At 36.6% G+C, this 25044-nt stretch overlaps 1 protein-coding gene and 1 pseudogene across 5 annotated transcripts in view; both read left to right on the top strand.

Moving 5' to 3' along the window:
- Positions 1-16476, top strand: part of REV3L (REV3 like, DNA directed polymerase zeta catalytic subunit) — a 227730-nt gene extending 211254 nt beyond the window's left edge. For all 5 annotated transcript variants that reach the window (XM_077162672.1, XM_077162671.1, XM_077162673.1 and 2 more), the window contains 5 exons: positions 6289-6426; positions 7679-7869; positions 8529-8775; positions 10355-10564; positions 15337-16476. In XM_077162672.1, coding sequence (XP_077018787.1) covers positions 6289-6426; positions 7679-7869; positions 8529-8775; positions 10355-10564; positions 15337-15477 — 927 coding nt within the window. In that variant the 3' untranslated portion in view covers positions 15478-16476. The remainder of the gene's footprint in view (positions 1-6288; positions 6427-7678; positions 7870-8528; positions 8776-10354; positions 10565-15336) is intronic.
- A 2937-nt stretch (positions 16477-19413) lies between these two features.
- On the top strand, positions 19414-20133 carry LOC143683381 (ELL-associated factor 1 pseudogene; annotated as a pseudogene).
- The last annotated feature ends 4911 nt before the right edge of the window (positions 20134-25044 follow it).

The raw sequence follows: 25044 nt of genomic DNA, 5'->3' as shown, positions 1-25044 counted from the left end.
AAGGAACATCCCAAGGAGAAACAGAAAAAAGCTGTTTTACTTTTTATGATTCAGCCTCAAAATCACACAGCCTGTCTAGATTTAAAGGGAGGGGAGATTAAAACAGCATGCATTTTATGACTGGTAGAGTGAACTAGTGTAATAACAAAATGGATAATAAAGAAGGGACAGTTGAGACATTGAGAAAGAGGGATGGGCAAGAGTTGGAAGGGATTGCTTTAGAATGGCAGGTGTAGAAAGAATAAAAGACATAGGGAAAAAAATAAAAAATGACTCCCAAATGTTTATCATTTACCAGCTCTGAACTGATGAACTAGTAAAAAAAAAGAGGACTAGGATGGATGCTAGAAAATATTCCATTATTTCTGTTAAGAGGTCAGTTGTTAATGTTATTAGGGTTCCCTTGTAAGTACTGAGTTGTTTTGCTCTTGCCGTTTTGAGATTTTATCCTTGTCTTTGACTTCTAGCATTTTTATTAATGCTATCTCTATTTGGGGATCCTACTTGGAGTTTGTTAAGCTTCCTGTATGTGCAGGTTTTCAATAAGTTTGGCAAGTTTTGTACCATTATTTCTTCAAATATTTTTTCTTCTCCTTTGTCTCTCTCCTCTCCTTCTGGTACTTCCATTACATGTATTTTGTATGATTAATGATATACTACATTTCTCTCAGAATCTCCATTTTTTTCATTGTTTTTTCTCTCTGTTTTTTGGACTGTGTAACTTCTGGCAATCTGTTTTCAAATTTACTTATTCTTTCTTCTACCTGTCCACATCTACAGTTGAGCTCCTCATGTAAATGAATTTTATTTCAGTTATTGTATCTTTCAACTCCAGCTTTCATTTGGTTCTTTTTATTAAACAATTTCTATCTCTTTATTGATTAATAGTCTCTATTTGATGCAACATTGTCATCATTACTCCTTTATTTTTTTAATCGTAGTTTCCTTTAGTTCTATGAACATGCTTATAATGGCTGCTTCAAAGTCTTTTCCTTCTAAACCTGATATCTGTTCTCTCTCACAGGTAGTTTCTGTTGCCTGCCTTTTTCCCTCTGTATGGGTCATACGTTCCTGTTTCTTTGTATACCTCATAATTTTTTGTTGGAAACTGGACATTTTGATAATATTTTATACCAACTAAGAGCGCTGGTTCCTCCCACTCCCCCTTTAGGGCTTGTTATTGTTCCTTGCTTAATTAATGACTGAATGAATTATTTTAGTGAATTCTACTTCTTCGTAGTGTTCAGCCTCTAATTTTGTTCCTCAGGCGGGTGCTGTTGTGGGTATCCATAGTCACTCTAGGATGACAGTGGTTTTGGTCAGGCTGTCTTCTTCTCTTTGCCAGACCTCAGATTATTAAAGTCCACTAATTGCCAATTTATTTCTCTGTTGTTTTAAAAAATGCCCTGGTGTATAAATTGCTCCACAAACTAATCCAATCAAACCCTGGCTCCTCAAAGAATATTTTCTCAGGTCAGTGTTTGATTTTTGTTCTGCCCCAGGAGGGCTTCTCACAAACAGAGTCAAAATCATATTTCCTGGTTCTGTTCTGTAAACTAGCTCACCTACAGTTTGGCCTGTATCTTGAATTTCCTTTCAGTTGCCTCTCATCATAATTCCATTGTTCTTCTGAGAAAGGGCCTTTAGGATTGAACTGGAAATGAAGTCACTGTCTTTGGGAAGAGATTAGGAGCTGTTTTATGGCCTGTTTCTCCCCCCAGGTAAAACCTCTGAGCCAGGGCCATGAAGCTGTGGGGTGGGGGTGGGGGTTAGGTTGTAGGGGTGGGGTTAGAGAAGAGAACTGCCAGCTTCTAAGTGATATATTGACTCTAGGACCCCAGTATTCTCAGTACACCATACCTGGGTTAGATCTCCATTCTAGGTGGAAGAAGAGAGGCCCTACCTCTCAGCTGTACTCAGCCAGGGACTTAAGCCTCAGGACCAGGTAGGTAGGAACAGGATGAAAAATGAGGTCATCCTGCTCCTCCTGGGAAGAAGTCCCTCCATCTGGGTACTGGATATATAGGGATCCATATCTTGGCTGCAACAGACTGGAGTGAAGTCACTGCCTCACTGAGCTAGGCAGGGAGAGGGAAGGCTCCTCTTGGTTCAAATACCTCATGTTCAACTTTCTTACCAAATTTCCTTAGATGTTCTTAAATAGATGTTTCTTGACTTGCTGTTTGCCCTTAGGACCATTTTCAGAAGCTTTAAGTGGTTGTTGTTTCTAATTTTCATTAGTTCCCAGGAGGGCAGGGGACAGGTTAGCAGAGCTCCTCACACTTTTATGCCAGAAGTCAGTCTCCCCTGCCTTTCATTTTTCATATTTATAATTTGTGTTTATATCTCTCTTTTCTTGATCAGTGTAGCTAGAGGTTTATCAGTTTATTGAATTTGTTAAAGAACCATTTCAATTTCTGCTCTTTATAATTTTCTTCCTTTACTTACTCTGGATTTTGCTTTTCGTTTGGAAGTGAATCACTGATTTTTTAAAAACATTTTTTATTGTGAAATATAACATATATAAAAAAGCAATAAATTTCAAAGTATATTATAACAAGTATTATAGAACAGATTTCAGAGTTTGATATAGGTTACAGTTCCACAGTTTCAGGCTTTTCTTTCTAGCTGCTCCAAGACTCTGGAGACTGAAAGAAATACTGATATAATGATTTAGCAAGCTTTTTTTTGTTAAATTCTGTCTTCTCTAACTCCTCATTCTCCTTTGATCCTTATCCCAGTCTTTAGGGTTATTTGGGCTATGCCTATGCTAACTTTTACATGTTGGGAAGGGGTGTCGATAATATGGAGCAGTGGAGCTAGTTGGAGAGGCTGGCCCCTCTGGATTTATCTAGCCTAGAAACTATCTGTAGTTTTTAGGTTTCTGGAAAGTAATCTTTGTGCATGAAACTTTTGTAGAATCGCAGATAAAGACCTAGGTGCTCTTTAGGGTTGACAGAAATGGTTTTGGTTGGGGTTTGGTAAATCGTGGTAATTAGCAGTATCTAGCCAAAGCTAGCGAAGAGTAGCCCTAGAATAGCCCCCTTGACTCTATTTGAACTTTCTTAGCTATTGATACCTTATTTTGTTATACTTCTTTTCCTTCTTTTGGTCAGGAAGGTGTTATCAATTCCACAGTCCTGTGGCCAGGCTCATCCCTGGGAGTCATGTCCCACATTGTCAGGGAGACTTCTGCTCCCGAATGTCATGTCCCATAAAGGGGAGAGGGTAATTATTTTACTTTCAGAGTTGGGCTTCAAGAGAGAAAGACCACATCTGAGCAAAAAAAGGAGGTTTCTGGAAGTAACTCTTGGGTATAACTATAGGTAGACCTAACTTCTCTCCTACAGAGAAAGGTTTCACAAGAGTTGGGCCTATTGACTTGGGAGTCTCTAATGTTTGAAACAATATCAACGGTTTCCCCAGTGGTAAAGCTTAATATTTTTCCTCCCACCCTCAAGAGTCTTTACCAATACTTCCTAATTATACAGCCAACATACTCTGGGATGTATACAGAATAACAAACCTTCATTCCCTGGGCTCCATGTGTTTGGGTGTTGAAATAAGCTATCCAGACAGGTTGAGTTAGATCATGTGCTACAAAAATTTAGGTTTTAGACAAAAGAAACCTCTCTTCCTTTGGTCTCGTACAGTAGGTGAAGTTCTAAAATATCGACAGTGTTATCCTTACCCCTGTATTTTGATTTTCCTTAGTCCCAACCCAATTGGCTTTGTTCTTCTCTCTAATTTAAGCTTGATCTCTTTTCCAGTTGTCATATGTAGCAATTCTGACATTCAGAGCTGCAGAACTCCAACTCTGAGTCTTAGATGTCACACAGATAACTAAAGTTCCAGGGAGATACCAAGTTATACATATATAGCACAGCATCTCAAAATCTAGAAATAACATTTACAACTCCAGACTAAATGTAACTGCTATACGAGCTTACAATCTAGGCCCCAGTTTTCTTAAGAGTATTTTCTAAAAGAGACCATAGAATATTTGTTCTTTTGTTTCTGGCTTATCTTGCACCACATAATGTCCCCAAAGCTCATTCACCTTGTTGAATGCCTTCTGTAGCTGCACAATTTTCTATCATATGTATACACCACAGTTCACCATTCTACTTCTCAGTCAATGTATCCTTCAGCCACTTTCTTCCCTTGGGCATCATGTATATGCTCAGTCAATAATTCATGCTTCACATTATCCTTGCTCAGTTATGCAATCATCAACTCTTAATTTTAGACTATTTTCATTGCTCCAAAGAGAAAAATAACTGATAAAGACACCCTCACCAAATAGAAAATCCAAACTTACCCTTAACTCTTATCCTTCCGCACCCCCCAATTAATTACCCCTGGTGCTGTTGTGGTACTACTGATGTCTCTCTGTAAATATAGATCATAGTCTGCAGTAGTAGTTTTCCCTCTGTACTCCGATATTTACTCTTTGTACAACATTTATACCTTTGAAGTAGTTCATGCAAGAACTTATTTATATTTGTAATATTAATCATGGCTCTATACTACCCCCTTTCAGTCATGTTCACCTTCAATATGGCAGTATTACTTATAGGCCCACTAAGAACTTACTCCCTTCTGTCCATTCCTTTACATTTAAGTTCAACCTCATTAACTAACCATTCACCCATCTCTAGTTTCTGTGTATCTCTAAGTCCCCTATATTCTACATTATAAGCCTCTGATTTTACCTTTACCATGGTCATAAAAGTGAAATCATACATTATCTATCTTTTTGTGTCTGCCTTATTTCACTCACCATTGTGTCCTCAAGGTTCATCATGCTGTCATATGCTTTAAGGCCTCATTTCATCTTGCTGCTGCATAATATTCCATCGTATATATATACCACATTTTGTTTATCCACTCATCTGTTGATGGGCACTTGGAGTGTTTCCATCTTTTGGTAATTGTGAATAATGCCACTATGAACATCAGTATGCAAATGTCTGTTGTGTCACTGCTTTCAGCTCTTCTGGGTATATAAATACCAAGTTGTGGTATTGCCAGTTCGCACGGCAACTCAATATTTTGTTTTCTAAGGATAAGGATATTTAGTCCATAGCAACTATGCCATTATACATTCCCACCAGCAGTGCATAAATGTTCCAGTGTCTCCACATCCTCTCCAACATTTGTAAATTCCTGTTTGTTTAATAGCAGCGGTTCTTATGGATGTGATCATTATAGTCTTGATCTGCAGTTCCCTTATAACTGATGAAAATGAGCATCTCTTCATGTACTTTTTGGCCAGAATCATAGATTTTAAACCAATCATTTTAAATATAAGTACTTAGAACTATAAATTTCCCTCTAAACATTGGATGTCACAAATTTTCATACCTTGGGTTTTATTATCATTCATATACTTGAAGGACAGTGACCCATTGGTTGTGTAGAAATGTGTTGTCTAACTTCTAAATATTTGGGAGTATTCTAGAAATTGTTTTACTATTCTAATTTAATTCTATTGTGGTCAAAGTATGTGCTCTGTATGAATTTTTTGTTGCTTTTAAATTTATTGAATTGTTGTTGTTCTTCCAGCATTTGGTCTCTTCATGAATGTTCCATGTGACTTTGAAAAGTCATGTGTATGCTGGTTATTGAACTAGTTACATAAATTGTGATAGATCCACACAATGGACATGTAGCTATAAAACAAGTGTGCTCTATATACTAGAATGGAATGCTCTCCAAAATAAATTATTAAATGAAATAAGCAAAATGCAAAATAGTGTATATGGTAAGCTACCATTGTCGGAAGAAGAAAGGTGTATAATTGCGTTTATTTGCATAGTATATATATATGTAAGGATATACGGGAAACCTGACAGAGGGTACGTCTATGGAGCAGAAAGTGGAGGCTGGGGGACAGAATTTTCACTGTATACTCTTGTATATATAACTTTTAAGTTTCATACATAAGAACATGTTAAAGTAATATTTTGTATGTGTTAAAAGTAATATTTTATATCTGTTTAAAAAGAAATGAATGTTGATTTTAGCAGTGTCATTTGAGGTAGGAATAAAAGTTACATTGCAAGAAAAGGAGTGAATCAGGAGTTAGGAAGTAAAGACGACTCATTCTGTATACTTTCATTGCCAGATATTGTATCAAAAATTTGGGGGGCCCTAAGCCATATTTAGAATTTTTTATATCTGGCAATATTTGTCATTTGATTAAAGAGAAGAGAGAAAGAAATAAAACATTAATGGTGGGGGAAAAATGGTTATTGAGAAGGCATTTTGTTAATTTCACCACAGGTATATTTGCCCTGTGTCTTACAAACAAAAAAGAGGTATGTGGGTTATATGTATGAAACACTGGATCAAAAAGACCCAGTATTTGATGCAAAAGGAATAGAAATGGTTAGAAGAGATTCCTGCCCTGCTGTTTCTAAGGTAAGTTTTATCTAACTTATCTTCATCTTTAAGAAATAAGTGACTAAAGAATCCGAAGAAAATGGAAATATCCTCAAGCACCCAACTAGGTGCAGGCTTGGTGATTCTTGAAAATTTAATTCCAGTGAAACAATTTATTTGATTGTAGCTCTTAGTTTCTGAACTTCTTTCCGTACTTTGCCTTTTTTCAAAATTGCTAAAAAGCAACACATGAATTGCATAAAAGTTTCATACCTATCACTTGGAGATATGCTAACATATGCCAACACTCAAAAGCTTGGGATTCAGAATAAAGAAGAGAAACTAGCAACAGGGAACTTCTATTAAGTAATATAATTTATCCCAGATTAACTGAAAATTAGTTTACTTGGTTATCAAACACAAATTAAGAAGACTTCTGAATGCTGATACTTTTTACAAATTATCCAGATTCCTCAATTCGTGGTCATTTTAACCATAGTAGTTTAATTTTTTCCTTTAATCAGGCTCAGATGCCTTCCATAACAAATCAGAAGTAAATGATAAATGGGAATAGCACTCTATACACTATAAGTTATAAGACCAATAAAGCATAAAGCATACTGGTTGACTATTGTTTTTAGTATGTGAGATTGAGATATTACTCAACACCAGTTTTTGGAAGAGCAGAATTGTTCCTACGCTAAATTAACAAACTTGCATAAATAGGTTTCATTGTTCAGAATAAAGTACAGAACTTTCACCTGGAACTAATTTAGATTTAATCCAGTACATTAAATCCACTGCATAGTAATCAGTTCATTGTAGAAAATTTCACACAAAAAAATGGTCTGTTGATAAGACTCATATTTATCAACACTAAAAAGAGGCGAAAGACCAACTTAAGTGCTTGTGATATTTAAATTCTCACTATTCCCCTGTATCAACCCGTCCTATAGCAGGATAAATCTCGCCTCTTCTACCTATAATGTGTTGACTAAGAAAAACTTAAATGATTCACATGTTACTCATCATATAGCAAGTATTTCATACATACCATTCCAATATGATTTTCCTCAAGCTACATGATAATTATATTTTTTGAAATATCAAGTAATATGAAGTTTCTAAAATATTTTCCAATTTCTAAACATTTTTATTATCCAGTCACTGTAAATAATAGATCAGGTAGATCAGCAAATTACCCTATAGTTAAATAATTGAAAGTACAACCAATGATAAAATATACTAAGGGATAGTTTGTCTTTATGTGCATATCCTTTTCTTTTTTAAGATACTTGAGCGTTCTCTAAAGCTGCTATTTGAAACAAGAGATATAAGTCTAATTAAACAGTATGTTCAGCGACAATGTATGAAGCTTCTGGAGGGGAAGGCCAGCATGCAAGATTTTATCTTTGCCAAGGAATACAGAGGAAGTTCCTCTTATAAACCTGGAGCTTGTGTGCCAGCCCTTGAACTTACAAGGTAATGATGTACATTCAGTATCTAACAAGTATAGTTGTGGAGGTTGGCACAGGTCCAACCTAAATGAAAAGACACCTAATCCACAGGCACTGACACACTAGTTTCTTCAGAAAGCCTCATGGAAAGTGAAATAGTTGCTCCCCTGTACTTTGTAAGCTCTGAAGAGGAAGAAGTAACTGCTCATCCAGACTTCTCTTAGGAAACTAAATCCAATAGAATTGTGCTCTGATACAGAGCTTGACTCATTTGTTTTTTTCCACATGAAAATTGCTAGGTAGCCCTTAATATTGGTATGCCAAAAGCACTTAGATTATTTTGGTACCAGATAATCTAACCAGCTAAATTTTCTCTTTTATTTTTAATTTATAATAGTTCTGACTGTTAGAGGATGAAAAAATATTTGAAGCTAGTTGATATCTGCCAATTCATATCATATTTTCCAGGTATCAGTGATTTACAGAGTAGGTTTAGCTCTTAAAACATATCCAGCTGGTACCAATTAAGTGAAACAAATGTAGTTCTCAAAGCAGTTGTAACTGTAACTTGAAGGTTCCCCTTGTAGATTTCCCATGGTTTCATTATTGTTTAATTTGCACTTAATTTGCTAAAAAGATGCCTTCTATAATAGTCTTTCTGTATTTTATTTTGGATTTAAATAGGAAAATGCTTACTTACGACCGGCGCTCTGAACCTCGAGTTGGGGAGCGAGTGCCATATGTCATCATTTATGGCACCCCCGGAGTACCACTTATTCAGCTGGTGAGGCGCCCAGTAGAAGTTCTGAAGGACCCAACTCTGAGACTGAATGCCACCTACTATATCACCAAGCAAATCCTTCCACCCCTGGCAAGAATCTTCTCACTTATTGGTATTGATGTCTTCAACTGGTATCATGAATTACCAAGGGTAAGCTTACAGAGTAGTACCTGTGCTATATGAGAGACATTTTACTTAAATTTTCCAATAAAACTAGAGATTTTAGTTACATGCTGTGAGAAGCAAAGCATATGCTCTGTTATCCTAAACTGGTAAAAACGCCATGCTCTCCTGGTTTTTTAAAAGAAACTTTGAAGTTTTTGACAAATGTCTTATCAGCTTTTGCCAGGTTAGCCACATTATAAAAATATTAAAATAGGGCAGGCCACGGTGGTTCAGCAGGCAGAGTTCTCACCTGCCATGCCAGAGACCCGGGTTTGATTCCCGGTGCCTGCCCAAGCAAAAAAAAAATTTTAAATAAATCCCACAACTATTTCAGTGGTAAACAACTACAAAATAACTCAGAATAAACCAGCTCAGAGAAAAGTAAAGGAAAGCAAAATTCATTCAAAATTGGTGTTTTAGAAATGTACAGTACCTATTAGACATAGTCCTAAAACAAACTAAAGAAATAATTTTAAAATAGCATTATTCTAAAGTAAAACATGCTATGTGTAATCTTAGCAAAGGAAACACAGCTTGCTTGAACTCTTCTTACTTAGTTTTCTCACTAGAAGTTTGAAGGAGCAATATGTGATTCTGTAATAACCTGGGTACATTTTTCTCTGAGAATAGTAGTTCTTACTTCCTGATGCCATTTTAGATCGCTCAGCCATTTGCTGTTATCTCACACATGAAAAGCAGATGGTAATTCAGGCAAATTGATAAAGGTGAGTTGATAGTTAAGTTGTTTCTACCTCTTCAGTAAGCACTATGGCCTAAAGGAAAAGAGAAATCTAGGAAACTAAGATTGAAGCTATGCTTCAGAGAATTTGTACAGATCCTGGCTCTAAACCAGGCAGCTCCAGTTTTTTGTTTGTTTTTTTGTCTTTCATTTCATCACCAGCAAAAATATTAAATCAATGGTATTCATAAGAGACTAAACTAATAACTTTTATACAAAATGATTTATAAGACACCCGGAGAATATGCCAAGGATTGCAATAATAATATGATGTTATTTCAGTATAAAAAGAATACCAGAAGATAAGTCTTTGAAACAAGTATTAACTTCAAATGAGGGTCTTTTGGGGGATATGTATTTAATTGTTTGAATTTTGCATCCTCCTATCTAACAGCAATCCTTAAGTTACAGGTAGTTTTTAACTTCTATTTGCCCCATTTCCATGGCCCAGCTTATACGCCCTTAAACAGTATCCACTCTCAACCTGAGTTTCTTCCATTATCCTCTGCCCTGTATGATCTCAGACAAGTATGAATTTCAACCAAACTATGGAGTGGCAGGAGACCCTCCCCCAACTCTCCACAAATAAACAAAAAACCCTGATATGTATGGAGATAGGAAGATGTAAGTTCCCTGAGAGCAAAGGACTTTGTCTTTTCTATAACCTCAGTGTCTAGAACATTATCTGGCACATCGTAGGTACTCAATACTTATTGAATAAATTAATTAATGAAACAATGTCATTGTAAACATGTAATTAGCATGAGAATTGCAACTCTTCTGTGAACCAAGCTTAGACATATTTCTGAATTGATGTTTTTATAGATCCAGAAAACCACCAGCTCCTCTCGAAGTGAATTTGAAGGGAGGAAAGGCACTATTTCACAGTATTTCACTACCTTACACTGTCCTGTGTGTGACGACCTGACTCAGCATGGCATCTGTAGTAAATGTCGGAGTCAACCTCAACACGTTGCAGTCATCCTCAACCAAGAAATTCGGGAGTTAGAACGTAAACAGGAACAACTTTTAAAGGTATGACCTTGTTCACTAGAATTCTTAAGGGAATTTATAATTCCTCAATTGTAAACTCTTGAGGTATAGTTTGAAAAACTGGAGTAAGAGTTCTACAGTGATAAGCTTCTTAAAAAATCTCAAAAATTCCATAATTGAATGAAACTATTAAAAATGGCTTAATTTGTTTTATAATTTATTTTTTGTTTTCATGGGATACTGCATTGGGTTTATGAAAATCTAAAACAAGAGTGTTCATTCATCCAATTTTTTATATAAAAGTATTTAAAAGAAGCAAAGGAAAATCCCTTGCTCTGTGTTGTCCTAGAAAATTGCTTATAAATTTGGAAGGTTGGCAACTCTATAAAAGTCCAGATAGAACATTAATAGTTACCGTGGTTGAGTCTTAACTGTGTGCTAGAAACTTCTCTAGGCACTTTCACAGATGAGTAAACTGGCATAGAAAAGTTAAGTAATTTACCCATGTTACACAGCAAATAAGTGGCAGAGCTGGGATATAAACATAAAATGCAGAGATGATTTTTCAAATATGGGAATTCTAGCAGAAAAAATAGAAACCACTTGAAGTAAATTAGAAGATGAAATCTAAAGAAAAATTGCCATAGCATAGTACATTATTTAAAAATCTACTTGTTGAAGAGTGCTTTGAAAACTATTGCTTTTTTCTTTCTTCGTTATGTATATATGTTATAATACAATAAAAAAGTTAAAAAATAAGGAAGTATATTTCTTGAAGGAATGATTATATCTTATTCCATCATATTTTACATTTTTAACTTTTAGGCTAGAGAAGGACAATTTTGGGGTTTGGTTTATTTTGCTTTGTTTTAGAGGAACAATATATAAAGCTATTGTTCATGTAAAAAAAAAAGTTATTGTTAAAAAACAACCATATAATTAAGAGGCAAAATGATTTAGTGGCAAGTGAGTCAAGCTGATATAAAAGCATCAGGAGTATTTTCTAAACTTCATAATATTGGGCAGGTCCTTTGGTTTCAGTTTTGTCAAGTATAAGATGAACAGATTGACCAGATGCTCCTTCTAAGGTCTAGCACTGACATTCTAAATTCTTTATTTCATACAGCGTTTTATGGCAGCTTGTCTGCCTACAAGCCTAACATGATCCAATCAACAGAGTTGTAAGGGCCAGGTTTTACCTAAAGGTAAAGAAGCTTTTGAACCAAGAGACAATATAAACCCACAGTTTCTTAGTAGGTAAACTTAGCTGTCACACAGCTCTTTCTTCTACATCATTCTAGTTGCCGCAGAAATCTTTTAATGTTCAGGCCAGTTATCCTGAATGCATTAATCGGATCTCATTAAGGATGGTGGGATCTAAAAGGTACAATAATTTTAATGCAACCACAGTGTCCCAGCTTTGTTGAAATAAGTTGACTCTTCTCTCTTCCCATCCAGTCTCCTAAACAGTTCTTAAAAATGTTCATGTTTATCCTTCCCTTCTATTATCTTCCTAGTCCAAATCCCCATTATCTTTTGCCTGGCACACTATACCTTCCACTGACTCTATACTGAACTTCTAAAAGTCTTTTAATCTCTCCCACCTCTAAGGTTAAAAAAATCCCCTCTGCCTGAAACACTTTCCTTTACCCCCACCCCCACCCCAGTCATCTAAGAGGAATCAGCTAAACCACCAGACCAGATGGAGCCTTCCCTTCAGTGTGATCCCTCCCATAACTGCCTCTGTGATGATGTGTGTGCAGCTTCCCCACTCAGCAGCAAGTGAGGCCCTGCCCCCTCTACTGCCAAGGCTGCTGTGCCTAGCACAGAGTCCAGCCTACACTTAAATGAGTTCCTGCTTGATGCAGAATTAAATAAGCAGTACATCACTGGGATTATTGCCAACTAATTTTCAGCCATTTTGTACTAGTTTTGTGGTTCTAGTCAGTACAGCCACTGAAGTCACTGGTATTCCCAGTTTCTTTTTACTATATGATGTTGCTATGATGGCAACAACCAAGCTTCATGGAAAATTCCCTCGATGGCTTCTTGGTACAAGGAGCAAACATGAGTGAGCAGTACCTCCAGGCTCCACCACAGTCAGAAACATACAGATAACAGGGGGTTTTAGTACATATGCCTCACTCCAAGACCAATCAAACAGTCAAGAAATAACATAGTAATAGACCTATGGCTATTTATCAAATTTTGTAACCCAATACTAGAGAATGTACCTTCTTTTCAAGTATTCATTTTATGTTAAAAAATTGGCCATATCTTAGCCTCAGTGCATTTCAAAAGGTAAAAATATCACAAACAACATTTTAGCAATACAGTGCTATAAAATTGTAATTAATGGACTCGGAAAACAAAATGATCCTTTCATTTGGAACTCTATTAAACTAGGTGAAAACCTTGCGGAACATATTCTAGAGAAGACAGCAGAAAAATTCATCACCTTAAAACACTTTTAATAATAAACATGAAAAAAATTAAATTAAGCACCTAACTGAATATTTTTTTAAAATAAGAAAGTAAATTGAAGAATAGTAAAAAGAAAGAATAAATAAAGATTAAATCAGATTTTTTACAATGTCTGCCTCCTTATGAGATAAAAAGTAGATGTCCGGGTTGTGGCAAAATTTCAAATATAAGCCTGAATCTAGCTGTAGTGGTCTGGGTTTAGATTCCAATGGAGGATTTTGAAACTAAACATTGAGTTAAATTTAGCAAGGCAAGTAATTCCATCTTATTTATCAGGCAAGCACAGAGAGTGCTTAAATGCTTATCACTTTGTCCTGGCACCTGAACATAGCTATGGTGCATTAAGTGTAATTGAAAATTCTATGTTTAGGAATAGATTTGAGTCTTTTGGCAGAAGTCTAATTAGAAAGAAGGGTTCATGGTAGAACTGCATACTCAGACTTCATAGAGCAGACTGAAGCACGTATTTCCTAGCAGTGTGCTTGTAACACTATCACAGTATTGGATACAATAATCAGTGTACTCAGAAAAATGTGCCTTTCAATAGGCTGGAAGATATTGGGACAAAGAACAAAAATTCATTGGTTTCATTTCTCTAAAATAGAGGATTAAAGAGTTCACTAGAGCTTTTTTTGATTTCTCCTTAAAAGATAATCTAGTATGTATTTGCTAGTAGTTGGTTTTCCTTTCTTGCATACACTATTGGGTACATACACTATTCATGTGAAAAAACAGTCCATTTTCTTTACCCTTGGGGTCCTCTCTAATACCCATTTTTAAATTTTTGATGTTTTTCATATTGTGTAGTCTTTTTTTTTCAGTGATTTAAAAGGCTTTTTATTGTAATGAAAAAAATTGCAAGGCATACTAAGAGCTGAATAGCTTATTTGACTGAATCCGATCAAACAATTCTCCATAACCTCAAAGTAGGGAGAAATGACTTAAACGTTAAGGGCAACTGACAGGAATCATTTTGATGTCTGACAGATGAAGCCATATGCTTGAACAATATTTTGGCCTTCTGGTTTCTAAAAATAGAGAATGAATCACAATTTAATAAATCACAATTTATTTCCCCTGTGAGGGGAAATAGGGACTTTTCAAAGTTGTAGCTGTGGATATAAAAATATAGGTATCGATATAACAGTCTCCTAAGTAAGTATATGGCTATTTTAAAAGATGAAACCAAAGGACTTCCAATAAAATACGCATCATTAGTTGTCATGAGTACAGAAGACAACTGTCATTGCTGTTTGATTAGAAGGCAGGAAGGATTACTTAGGAATCTACAGCCATTGCTATTCACAATGATCACCACTGCTATTCAGGATGTGAGCATAGCAGTAATGTAACTATAAAAATTCTAATATAATCACCCCTCAGTGCCTGGCACATAGATTTTCAGTAAATATTGGTTGAATGAATGAAAGAATAAATTATAACTGAATTGACACATGTAGTCTTTTGCAATCTCTTTTAACTGTGTAACTGGAGACTCTTAACTATTGTTTCAAACCTGATAATTGTGTAAGACATTTTAATGCTCTTCTTTTCTTGAAAATTTTCTTTTAGATCAGCTCTTATAACATCAAAATCACCAAGGAGCAGGCGGGCCACAGTGGCTCAGCAGGCAAGAATGCTTGCCTGCCATGCCAGAGGACCTGGGTTCGATCCCCGGTGCCTGCCCATGTAAAAAAAAAAAAAAAGAAAGAAAATCACCAAGGAGCCTTAAAAAGTACAGATAGATCCTTAGGCCCTCACACCCAGATATTCTCATTCATTGGTCTGGGATGGGTCTAAGGCATGAGATGTTTATAATTTCATGTATAGCCAGGGTTGAACCACCGCTCGACACTACTACAAATTCATATCATTTGATTTTTTTATAGTGGCATCTTCTCTTCTGAAATTTAAAAATGTTTTTTTTTTTTTTAATATTGACAGAAAGAAAGATTAACAAGTACTTTGGAAAAAATAGTGTATGTAAATTTTTTACGAGACATTCTTTGGTAATTAGATCACTTATTACATAGATTTTAATATAATAGACTTCTACTGTAAATGAAAAGTTGATCCCAGGAATGAAATGAATCCTTAGAAAATTTTGTACTCTTATGTTCTTGAAATAATATCCATTAGAAATGTTTCAATGTAGAGTGGATTAGGCGTCTAAGTGATGAAAATATATGAAATTTTCTGTAATGTATTACATGTCATATATCTGCCACTAATCTGTGGTGGGATCAGAAAGGAGGGATTAAAAAATTTGTTGTTTACACATATACATAGAAACTTTCCTATTGCCTTATTTATTTCTCTTGTACTTTCAGATATGCAAGAACTGTACAGGTTGCTTTGATCGACATATCCCATGTGTTTCTCTGAACTGCCCAGTACTTTTCAAACTTTCTCGAGTAAATAGAGAATTATCCAAGGCACCATATCTCCGGCAATTACTAGACCAGTTTTAAATTGTCAGTATCACAGAATTATTCCAGGTGCTATTTTTTTTTCAGTGTTTACCACTGAACTGTTGTGCATGGTGCTTTTTCAACTTTCATCAAGTCAAGGATGTTCATTGTCTGTCTATTATTTGAAGGCTAGGAGACTTTTATGCTAATTAATTAAAATTGTACTTGATCTCTGAATAGCTCACTTCTTACAATGTACAAATTCCTCATTCTTTCAACTTTTTAACATTGTTTTATAACGCAGGTGTTGAATTTGCTCCAGTATGTGTAACATCTTGTAAATCCAATTGAGTAGATCATGTTCATTTCCCTGTGAAAGGAGCACTGAACCTCTTAAAGAACAAATAACCATTTGTGTGTTTTCCTTGAATTGTCTGTATCAAGACGTGTTACTTAGAGATATCCATTCATTTTATAATTTCAACTATGGAATATTTTGTAAATACACTTTTTTTACTTTTCAAACAGCTGAGTAAAATAATGTGCAATGAATTTTATACAGACGATTTTCAAGTTGTTTGGTATATTTCCTCTAGGTTTTGCTTGACTCAAAGTAGATTTGTTATTTTGATCGAACTGTGCGAACAATAGTACCATGTGTAGCATTTTGAAACATTATTTTCTAAAATGACTGTCTTGCTTTTAGCTATTAATGGGGCATTGTGAGGAACTGTGCAAAGACATTTTTGTTAAAAACCTGTGGGCCTGTTGCAATACTTTAAATATAAAAAATTTTATTCCATTTTTGCTTGTTTTGTATAGACATTTCTATTGCTTCTAAATATGCTTAAAATATTTTCTTTCCTTATGTACTGTACAGTTAATCTTATTTGCCATCATCTTGATCACAAAATGTGTATTTAGAATATTTGTATAACTGTATAAAATGAAAAAGGAAATTATGTGGTCAGTGCATTGTTTTCTAAACTGGAAATCATTTTGTTTTAAAAGTTAATAATGGAAACCATATTAAAATTGAATAAAATATGGAATATGTCAGTTTGGTTTTTATCTTGCTATAAATGTAATTATCTTTACCTGTTTTATAAGCTTAAAATTGGTTACAAATCTTACCCTATCCTTTTCTGAATTTTAACGAGGTAAATTAAACTCATTATATTTTGGATGATGTTGCAATTCCTTTACCAAAGAACTTTTAAGATTAAAAGAAGGCCAAAATAGCCTAGGAAAAAATGTAGCACTTATCCTTTTAGAAAATGTTCTTTCTTAATACGTCTTTGGTATTTGTTTTCATTTCATTTAGATATTTAATTAACCTTGAAGCCAAGACTTTCCAGAGGGAAAGCAAAAAATGTTTTTAAAATGTAAATGCAAATTTCTTTTTATAACATAGTAAGCTCATCTGGTTATTCACCAGAAATAAATTTCCCAATGCCAGATCATTTATTTCCAAATACTGGAAGAGTTTTCTGAAAATTAGGTGGTAAATATGGACTAAGAGAAATACAATTGTTTCTGAACGTTTCTCTCAAGCCCTGCTAAGACAATAAATTGCCACTTCTGGGCATCTTTTTTGTTTGGGAGCGGGGGCTCATCCTCTGAATTAGGGTTTTCTTATCCTTGTGCAGTAAACACTGAAGTCTTCTCTACTATTTTTCTAAGATAAAAATGTGAACAGAGTGCATTTAAGGAAGTATATTCTTAGAGGAGATGGTCCTCTGAAGTCCCTGGAAGATGAGGACAGCTTGGAGTGGGCTGCCTAGAGTTTGTGGACTTAATCCGGCCCTGATGATTGCATTGACATGCATGCATTAGTCTCAGGTGATACACAGTATCTGCCATTGGGCACATTCCCCTGATGACTTAACATTCTCTTCCAGAAATCTATTTTATATAAGTACAGCCTAGCTGTATACGCTTGATTTTTCCATCTATTCTCTGGTTTCATTTTCATCATAACTGAATCACATGGATATTCCTCCACAGCCTATCAAATAAGCTTTAAATTTGATGACTCGATTTCAGAATAGTATTTCTTAAAATACTCACATATTAAACTTTATAAACTAAAAATAAATTTTGCTATGAATAATATTGTTAGGAATCTGCAGTTGACAGAAGGAAGAGGAGTAAGACAGTAGTGCTCTTGTACCTATTTTTACCTGGATATTTCAGATCCTTCTTAGCCAGACCTGTGCCTTTTAGAGAACAGTCTCCAAAGCACATCTTACCATTATCCCAATAATACTTGCCTCTTAACTCATTTCTGGCTTTATAATAGTGAATATGAAATCCATTCATGCCTCAGTTTTGCCTAATAAATAGCTTTGTACAGGAAAACAGTCATGGATGCTAGCTAGCATTTGGGGCCTGAGGAGGCAGTCAGGACACTCATAGCACCCAATCCACTGCTTCTAAACCACTTCCTTACCCTCATCATAGCTTCGTTTTTTTTGCAGCTCAGCCACACTCCAAGTGGGGCTTACAGAGCTAAATATTCTGCAGAGGAACTGTCATTTATAAAATCAAGCTTCTTGGGGTGCCAGGGTAGTTCAGTAGTAGAATTCTCGCCTGCCATGCAGGAGACCCAGGTTCGATTACCAGCCTATGCATTTCCAAAAAAACAAGCAAGCAAAACAAACAGAAACCAAACCAACAAACAAAAAAATTTCAACAAATGGTGCTGCAATAATGGGCTCCTCACATGGAAAAATAATGAAGTGTGACCTACCTACAGCATACCAAAAAAAAATCATATTTCTGTGGATATTTGAGAAAACAATATGACCAGGAAGATAGATGAAGCCTTTTTTATGAAAATATATTCTTGTTGACTGTAAGTCTTTACCTCTTTTGCTCCTGATGCCACAACAGGTGCCTTTTGTTGGAGTAGGTAGAAGACAGGGAATTTTCAGGAAAAAATGATGGGCCAGGAGTCAGGAAGCCCTATGCTCAAAGCTTTCATAATTGCTACTGGAAATGCAACCCTTTGCAAAAGCAACTAATTTGGTCATAGATATTAAGGTTTAAAATATTCATATTCTTTAAAAACTGAGGACATACCTAGCTGTTCCTGATTCCTATAGAGGTTTTATGAATGGGAATATGGGTGAATGCTTTGCAAAACAGCTGCACAAATGTACAGTATTAGTCATCCAATAAATATTTACTGAGCATTTGAGATGTTCCCAGCATTTTGTTAGTCTAGAGATACCCTATCCTCAAATATCTCACAGGTTTTGGAAGACAAGATAAATAGCAATGGTTTCAAGATGGCAAAGTAAAGGATGTTTTGAGCATCTTCTCTATTAGAAAATAAGCATCTAAAGGTAAAGAATGAGATGGAGGAACTAAGAAACAGAACCAAACTCAAAAGCAGAAGCAACAAAATAACATAATAGAGTGCAAATGAATGAAATAGAAAATAGAAAAACTATTGAGAAAATTAACAAAACCAAAGTTGGTTCTTTGAAACGACTAATAAAATTGACAAAACTTTGCTGTACCAACCAAGACAAAAAAGTCCACAAATAGCTAAAATCAAAAATGGGAAAAATTACTGATCCACAGACAGGTTTGTAAAAGGATACTCTGAACAGCTGTATGCTAACAGATAATCTAGATGAAATGGCCAAATTCCTAGAAACACACAAATTCCCTAAACTAACTCAAGAAGAAATAAAAGATCTCAACCATCGATGAAGAGTCTTGAATGAGTAACCAAAACCTCCCAACAAAGAGAAGTGCAATATTGGATGGCTTCATTGGCAAATTTTACTAAGCATTCAAAAAATTTATACCAATCTTCAAACTCTTCCCCAAAATTGAAGAACGAGGACATTTCCTCACTCAGTCTATGAGGCCAGCATCACTCTAACACCAAAGCCAGATAAAGATACCATGAGAAAAGCAAATTACAGACCAATATCCCTCATGAATGCTGATGTAAAAATCATCAACAATGGTAAACCACAATGGCAGCCTAAGATGCTCCAGGGTTCTGTTGCCCCACAAAATCTTTGAACGATTAGTAAAAAACGGCAGTGCCATGGTCCTCAGAGCTCTGGAAAACAGTTAAAGGGTTGCAGTACCTAGACAAGTGCCAAATCAAGAAAAAAGCAACCTAAAAGCAGTAGGAAAAGCTAATGACAGAAAAGCACCGGGCTGGGCAACACCTACACAGGGCCATGAATAAGATGGTGAACACACTGCTGGACCTCAAGCAGCACTGCCAGCAGCCCAGGTGGAGCTTTGAGAAGCAAACACAAGTCTCCTTCCACACCATTAGCTATGATTATAAGCCAGCACCTACAGACATTTCTGTGAAGAAGAGCTTCAGCTTGGCAAAGGAGATGAAGTCACAATTATGCTACCACATATATCTGGATCCACACCACCAACTGTGTTCAAGGGGGAAATGACCTTATCGAAAAGACTATGCTTATTATTAATATTGACACTGGTAAGTATGTGCCGGAAAACCTCAGCAGCATTCAGGTCAAGAAAGCAAGAGCTGAGGGGAACAGGAAAATTCAGACCAGAGTGGAACAGCAGCCCATTCTTCCCCCCACAGCCATCACATCTGCCACCATCTCCACCATTCAGAGCTCCAACAAAGCCTCCAGTTGGACCCAAATCTTCTCCCTGGAAAGATGACCCTCAAAAGATCAGCTGGATGATATAAAAGAGAGCTGAGGGATTTTTTTCCCAAGTTGGCAGAGTAGGAAGTTCTAGTATTCAGTTTGTCCTCCGGGGCAGCTAGTAAATAGACAGAAACTGACTGAAACAACTGTTTGGGGGACTCCACAGACCAGAACACCATCCAGAAACAAGTAGAAGGAAGAAACTGATAAATTGCGGTGAAGAGCCGTGAGTTGATCTTTCCATGCTGTAAAGGCTGTTGTGCCTCCCTCCAGTCCCCCCACTAGCACAGTAGGCTGCCTCAGGAGCCACTCCTGGAGTGACATAGAAGCCCTCTCTCCTAGGAACAGGCTAGGGAAGGGACTCAGCCAGGCACCAGTTACAGCTTCTATTAGAAAATTCAGATACTGGGGACCAGCTCCAAGCATGGCTAATGAACCCAGGACAGAAAACACCCAGCAGGGTCTGTTTCAGTCCCACTCCCAGCAAGGAAGCAGGGCAGAGAGACATAGAGGCTTCTTTGGGGCAGCAAAGGTCAGTTTGTTGAAGGACAGCTCTTCCCCAAGAAAAGAGGAAGACAGAGCCAGGCGTCAACCCTGGCTTCTTATTGGTAAATTTGGAGTGCTGGATTCCAGCTCCAAGAGAGCAGCCCCAGTTTTGACTAACCTAGAAGAGAAAGTAGCTGGCAGCTTCTGTTTTGCCCCTGCCTCTGGCAGGGGTGGAAGTGGGGCTAATTTTGGGGCAGCAGATAAGTTGCCAAAAGGCAGCCCTTCCCCAAGAAAAGCTGGAGGGCAAGGCCCAGCACAGTGTGTGGCTGCTGTCTGGAGAACTGAGTCTGGGGTCCATGCAACAGCTTCAACCTGCCCCAGCCAAAAACAAAAAGAAAAAAGTGGTTGGCAACTTCTCTCTGAACCACACACCCAGAAAGGATGGAGTCAGCTTAGTATTAAAGGCAAAATGCCATCTTAGTGCCGCAAGGAAGAGTTGGCTGAAGCCCGCCATCTGCTGGTCAGGACAGGAAAGCATAGAGTAAGGGAAACAAAATTGGTGTCTTTACAGGTCTCCTCCCCAGGGAACTCTGGACCTGATCTACACCCCCTTCATCCCTATTTCACCTGGGAAAAACTAACTTAGGTAGGTTGTCTCCAGAGGGACCCTCCTCCCAGATTAACCCTCCAGGTAAAAGTAGCTAAAAATAATAAAAGGAGTATCAAAACCTTATAGAGGCAAATCAGAAACAAATAGAATAAGTCAACATCCCCAGAGGAGGAAGAGGGAAAAGGAAATTTCTTTGGGAGGTGAAACAATTGCACAAATAGTGCAATCTCAAAAACTGTACCATATATTCAGGGCAAGAAGAGATGAATAAGTGCAGAAAAAAACTTTAATCAGTTAAACATGAGCTATTCTAAAGGCCTGGAATAAGTTGAAATAAGTGTCAGAGAAGAACTATAGCACCAAGCCAATCAATAAGAAAACCCTAGGCAAGAGAGAAAAACTGCCCTACAGAATAGACTCAGCAAGAAAATCAGATGCCTAGACATAAGCAAAAAATCACAAGTCCCACTAAGAAACAGGAAGATATCACCCAAAGGAAGAAACTAAAACTTTAGGTGTTGAAACACCTAATAACTGATGTTCAAACAAATCTCCTAAATCAATTCAAAGAGATGAAGGAAAATGTGGCAAAAGAGATAAAAGATATTAAGAAGACAATGAGCAAGCACAAAGAAGAATTTGAAAATGTACAAAAAAATAAATAACAGAACTTATGGGAATGAAAGGCACAACTGAAGAGATAAACTGGAGACATATAACAGTAGAATTGAAGAGACAGAAGAAAGTCAGTGAACTAAAAGATAGAACATCTGAAATCTTTCAGACAAAAGAACATACAGGTAAAAGAATGGAAAAATTTGAACAGGGTCTCAAATAACTGAATGACATACATGTCCCAGAAGGGGAAGAGTTGGGGGGGAAAGGCAGAAAGAATATTTGAGGTAATAACATTAAAAGATTTGCCAATTCTTATTAAAGACATCAATATACAGGTGCAAAAAGCACAATATACTCCAAATAGAATAAATCTGATTAGATCTACTCCAAAACACATACTAAACCAGACTGTCAAATGCCAAAATAAGGAGGGAATCCTGAAAACAGCAAGAGATAAGTGATTCATCACATACAAAGCCCAATAAGACTGCTGATTTCTTGTCAGAAACCATGAAGTCAAGAATGCAGTGATATGATATATTTAAGATACTGAAAGAGAAAAAAATTCCAGCCAAGAATCCTTTAACTGGAAAAATTGTCCTTCAAAAATGAGGGAAAGCTTAAAATATTCACAGATAAATAGAAATTGAGAGAGTTCATTAAAAAGAGACCTGCCCCACAAGAAACACTGAAGGGACTGCTACTTTCTCTGGATAGGAAAAGACCAGAGAAAGAGGTTTGGAGGAGAGTGTAGAAATGAAGATTATCAGTAAGGGCAACTAAAAGAGAAAAAAGAGAGATAAAAATAAGATGTGACATAAAAGCCAAATGATAAAATGGTTGAAGAAAGTACTACCTTTTCAGTAATAATATGGAATGCTAATAGATTAAACATCCCCAAAAAAGATACAGAGTGGCAGAATGGATAAAAAAAAAAAGTATGATCCATCTGTTTGCTGTCTACAGGAGACTTACCTTAGACCCAAAGACACAAATAGGTTGAAAGTGAAAGGTTGGAAAAAGATATTCTGCACAAACAGTAACCAGAAAAGAATGGGGGTGGCTATACTAATATTGGACAAAATAGACTTTAAATGCGAAACTGTCTTAGGAGATAAAGAAGGACATAATATGTTAATAAGAGAAGCAATCCACCAAGAAGAAATAACAATCATAAATACTTATGCACCTAACTATAGGGCTCCAAAATACAGGAGGCAAACACTGGCATCACAGAAGGGAGGAAAAGATATCTCTACAATAATAGATGGAGACTTCAATACACCACTCACATCAATAGATAGAACATCTAGACAAGGGATCAGTAAGGAAACAGAGAACTTGAATAATATAATTATATTAATAATTATAATATAATAATAATTATATATAATATATGGTTCCACTTTTATGAACAGCATAAAGGTATAACCAGAGGCTTATAATAAAGAATATAGGGGACTCAAAGATACATAGAAACTAGACATGGGTGAAACATTAGCTAATGAGGTTGAACTCCAATGGAAGGGAATAGATAGGCACAAAAGTGATTCTCTAGTGGGTCTAGAAGTAATATTACCATATTGAAGATGAACAGGATTGAAAGGGGTTGTTTAGACCTATATGTCCCACTGATTCACAGTAGAAATATGAATTAATTCTCATAAGAATTACTTCAAAGATATGATTAGTCTATAATGACTAAGTCCAGGGTACAGGGGGGAAACTGCTATTGCATGCTATGAGCTATATTCAAAGGAAACCATCAGCACTACCACAGCAACAGCAGAGGTAAATAATGGAGTGAAGGACAAGAGTTAAGAGGAGGTTTAGATTTCCCATTTGGCGAGGGTGTGTTTACTGGTTTTCTGTCTCTTAGGAACAATGAAATTATCTAAAATTGAGAATAGAATGGACTTTGGGCCTTCTACATGATGCCCGATGAATGCAGGTGGCTGAAGGATGCACTGATGGAGAAGTAGAATGGTGAATGATGGTGTAAACTTATGAACAAAGGCTGTGATGCTACAAAAAGGAACAATGCTGTGAGGCATGCAACGATGTGAATGAACATGTGGGACATTTGGTGAGACACAATAAGACACAAACAAAAACAACAACAGTGGTATGGTCACCTTTAGAAAATGCTTATAAAAAAATAGGGGCCTAGATTATATGCTTTTAGAGCAAACACTTAAAATCCAGAGTAGTGATTAATATTTCTGGATTTTGAGAGGCTGTTTCATATATATAACTTGATATTTTGAGATAAGAATGAAGCTGAACAGGTTGGGGTTAAAGTAATTCAGAACATACGGGTAAGGACAACAGTGGCTACATTTTAGAACCACACATACTCTTTGAGACCAATGGAAGTAAGGTTTATTTGATCTGGAACTGAAATTTTCTATAGTGCATAATCTAATTCAACCTATCTGTACAGCTCATTTGAACAACTGAAACACAGGGAGCACAGAATAAGAACAAGGTCCTTTAATCCTGTAAAGATTATTTTAATGCCCAGAAACATCCTAGAGTATATTAAGCAGATAATCAAAAAGTATTGGCAAAGTCCCCTGAGGGAGGGGAGAAAGAATATGGAACCTTACCAGCAGGGAGTTCCCTGATACTGTGTCAAACTTTAGGGACACCCAAATCAATAGGCCATGCCCTCAATCATGAGGCTTACTCTTGTGGAGCTTATGTTGGTAGTGGAGAAGCTTAGACTACCTATAGGCATGCCTAAGAGTTACTTCCAGTGGGCCTCTGTTGTTGCTCAGATGTGGCCTCAGTCTCTCTAAGCCCAACTCTGCAAGTGAAATCATTGCCCTCTCCCTACGTGGGGCATGACATCCAGGGATGAAAGTCTCCCTGGCAGTGTAGGAGATGACTCGCAGGGATGAATCCAGACCTGGCACTGTGGGATCAACAATTCCATCGCAGGGATGAATCCAGACCTGGCACTGTGGGATCAACAATTCCATCCTGACCAAAAGAGGGACAAAAAGTGTAATTAATAAAGTATCAGTAGCAGACAGAGTTCAAACAGAGTTGAGAGGCTACTCTGGAGGTTGCTTTCATGCAAGCTTCAGTTAGAGCTTGATACCTATCATAACCTGCCAACCCCAACCAGGACCATTCCAGCCAATCCTAAAGAACACCTAGAGCAATACATAAGATTCCACAAGGGTTCCAGGCAGTAGAGTAACTTTCCAGAAACCTCCAACCTCCAGATGGGTCCCTGGTCCA

Source organism: Tamandua tetradactyla, chromosome 5 (assembly GCF_023851605.1).
Source record: "Tamandua tetradactyla isolate mTamTet1 chromosome 5, mTamTet1.pri, whole genome shotgun sequence".
NCBI lineage: Eukaryota > Metazoa > Chordata > Mammalia > Pilosa > Myrmecophagidae > Tamandua > Tamandua tetradactyla.
The sequence above is the reverse complement of the archived record's forward strand: the minus strand, read 5'-3'. Positions and strand labels throughout refer to the sequence as shown.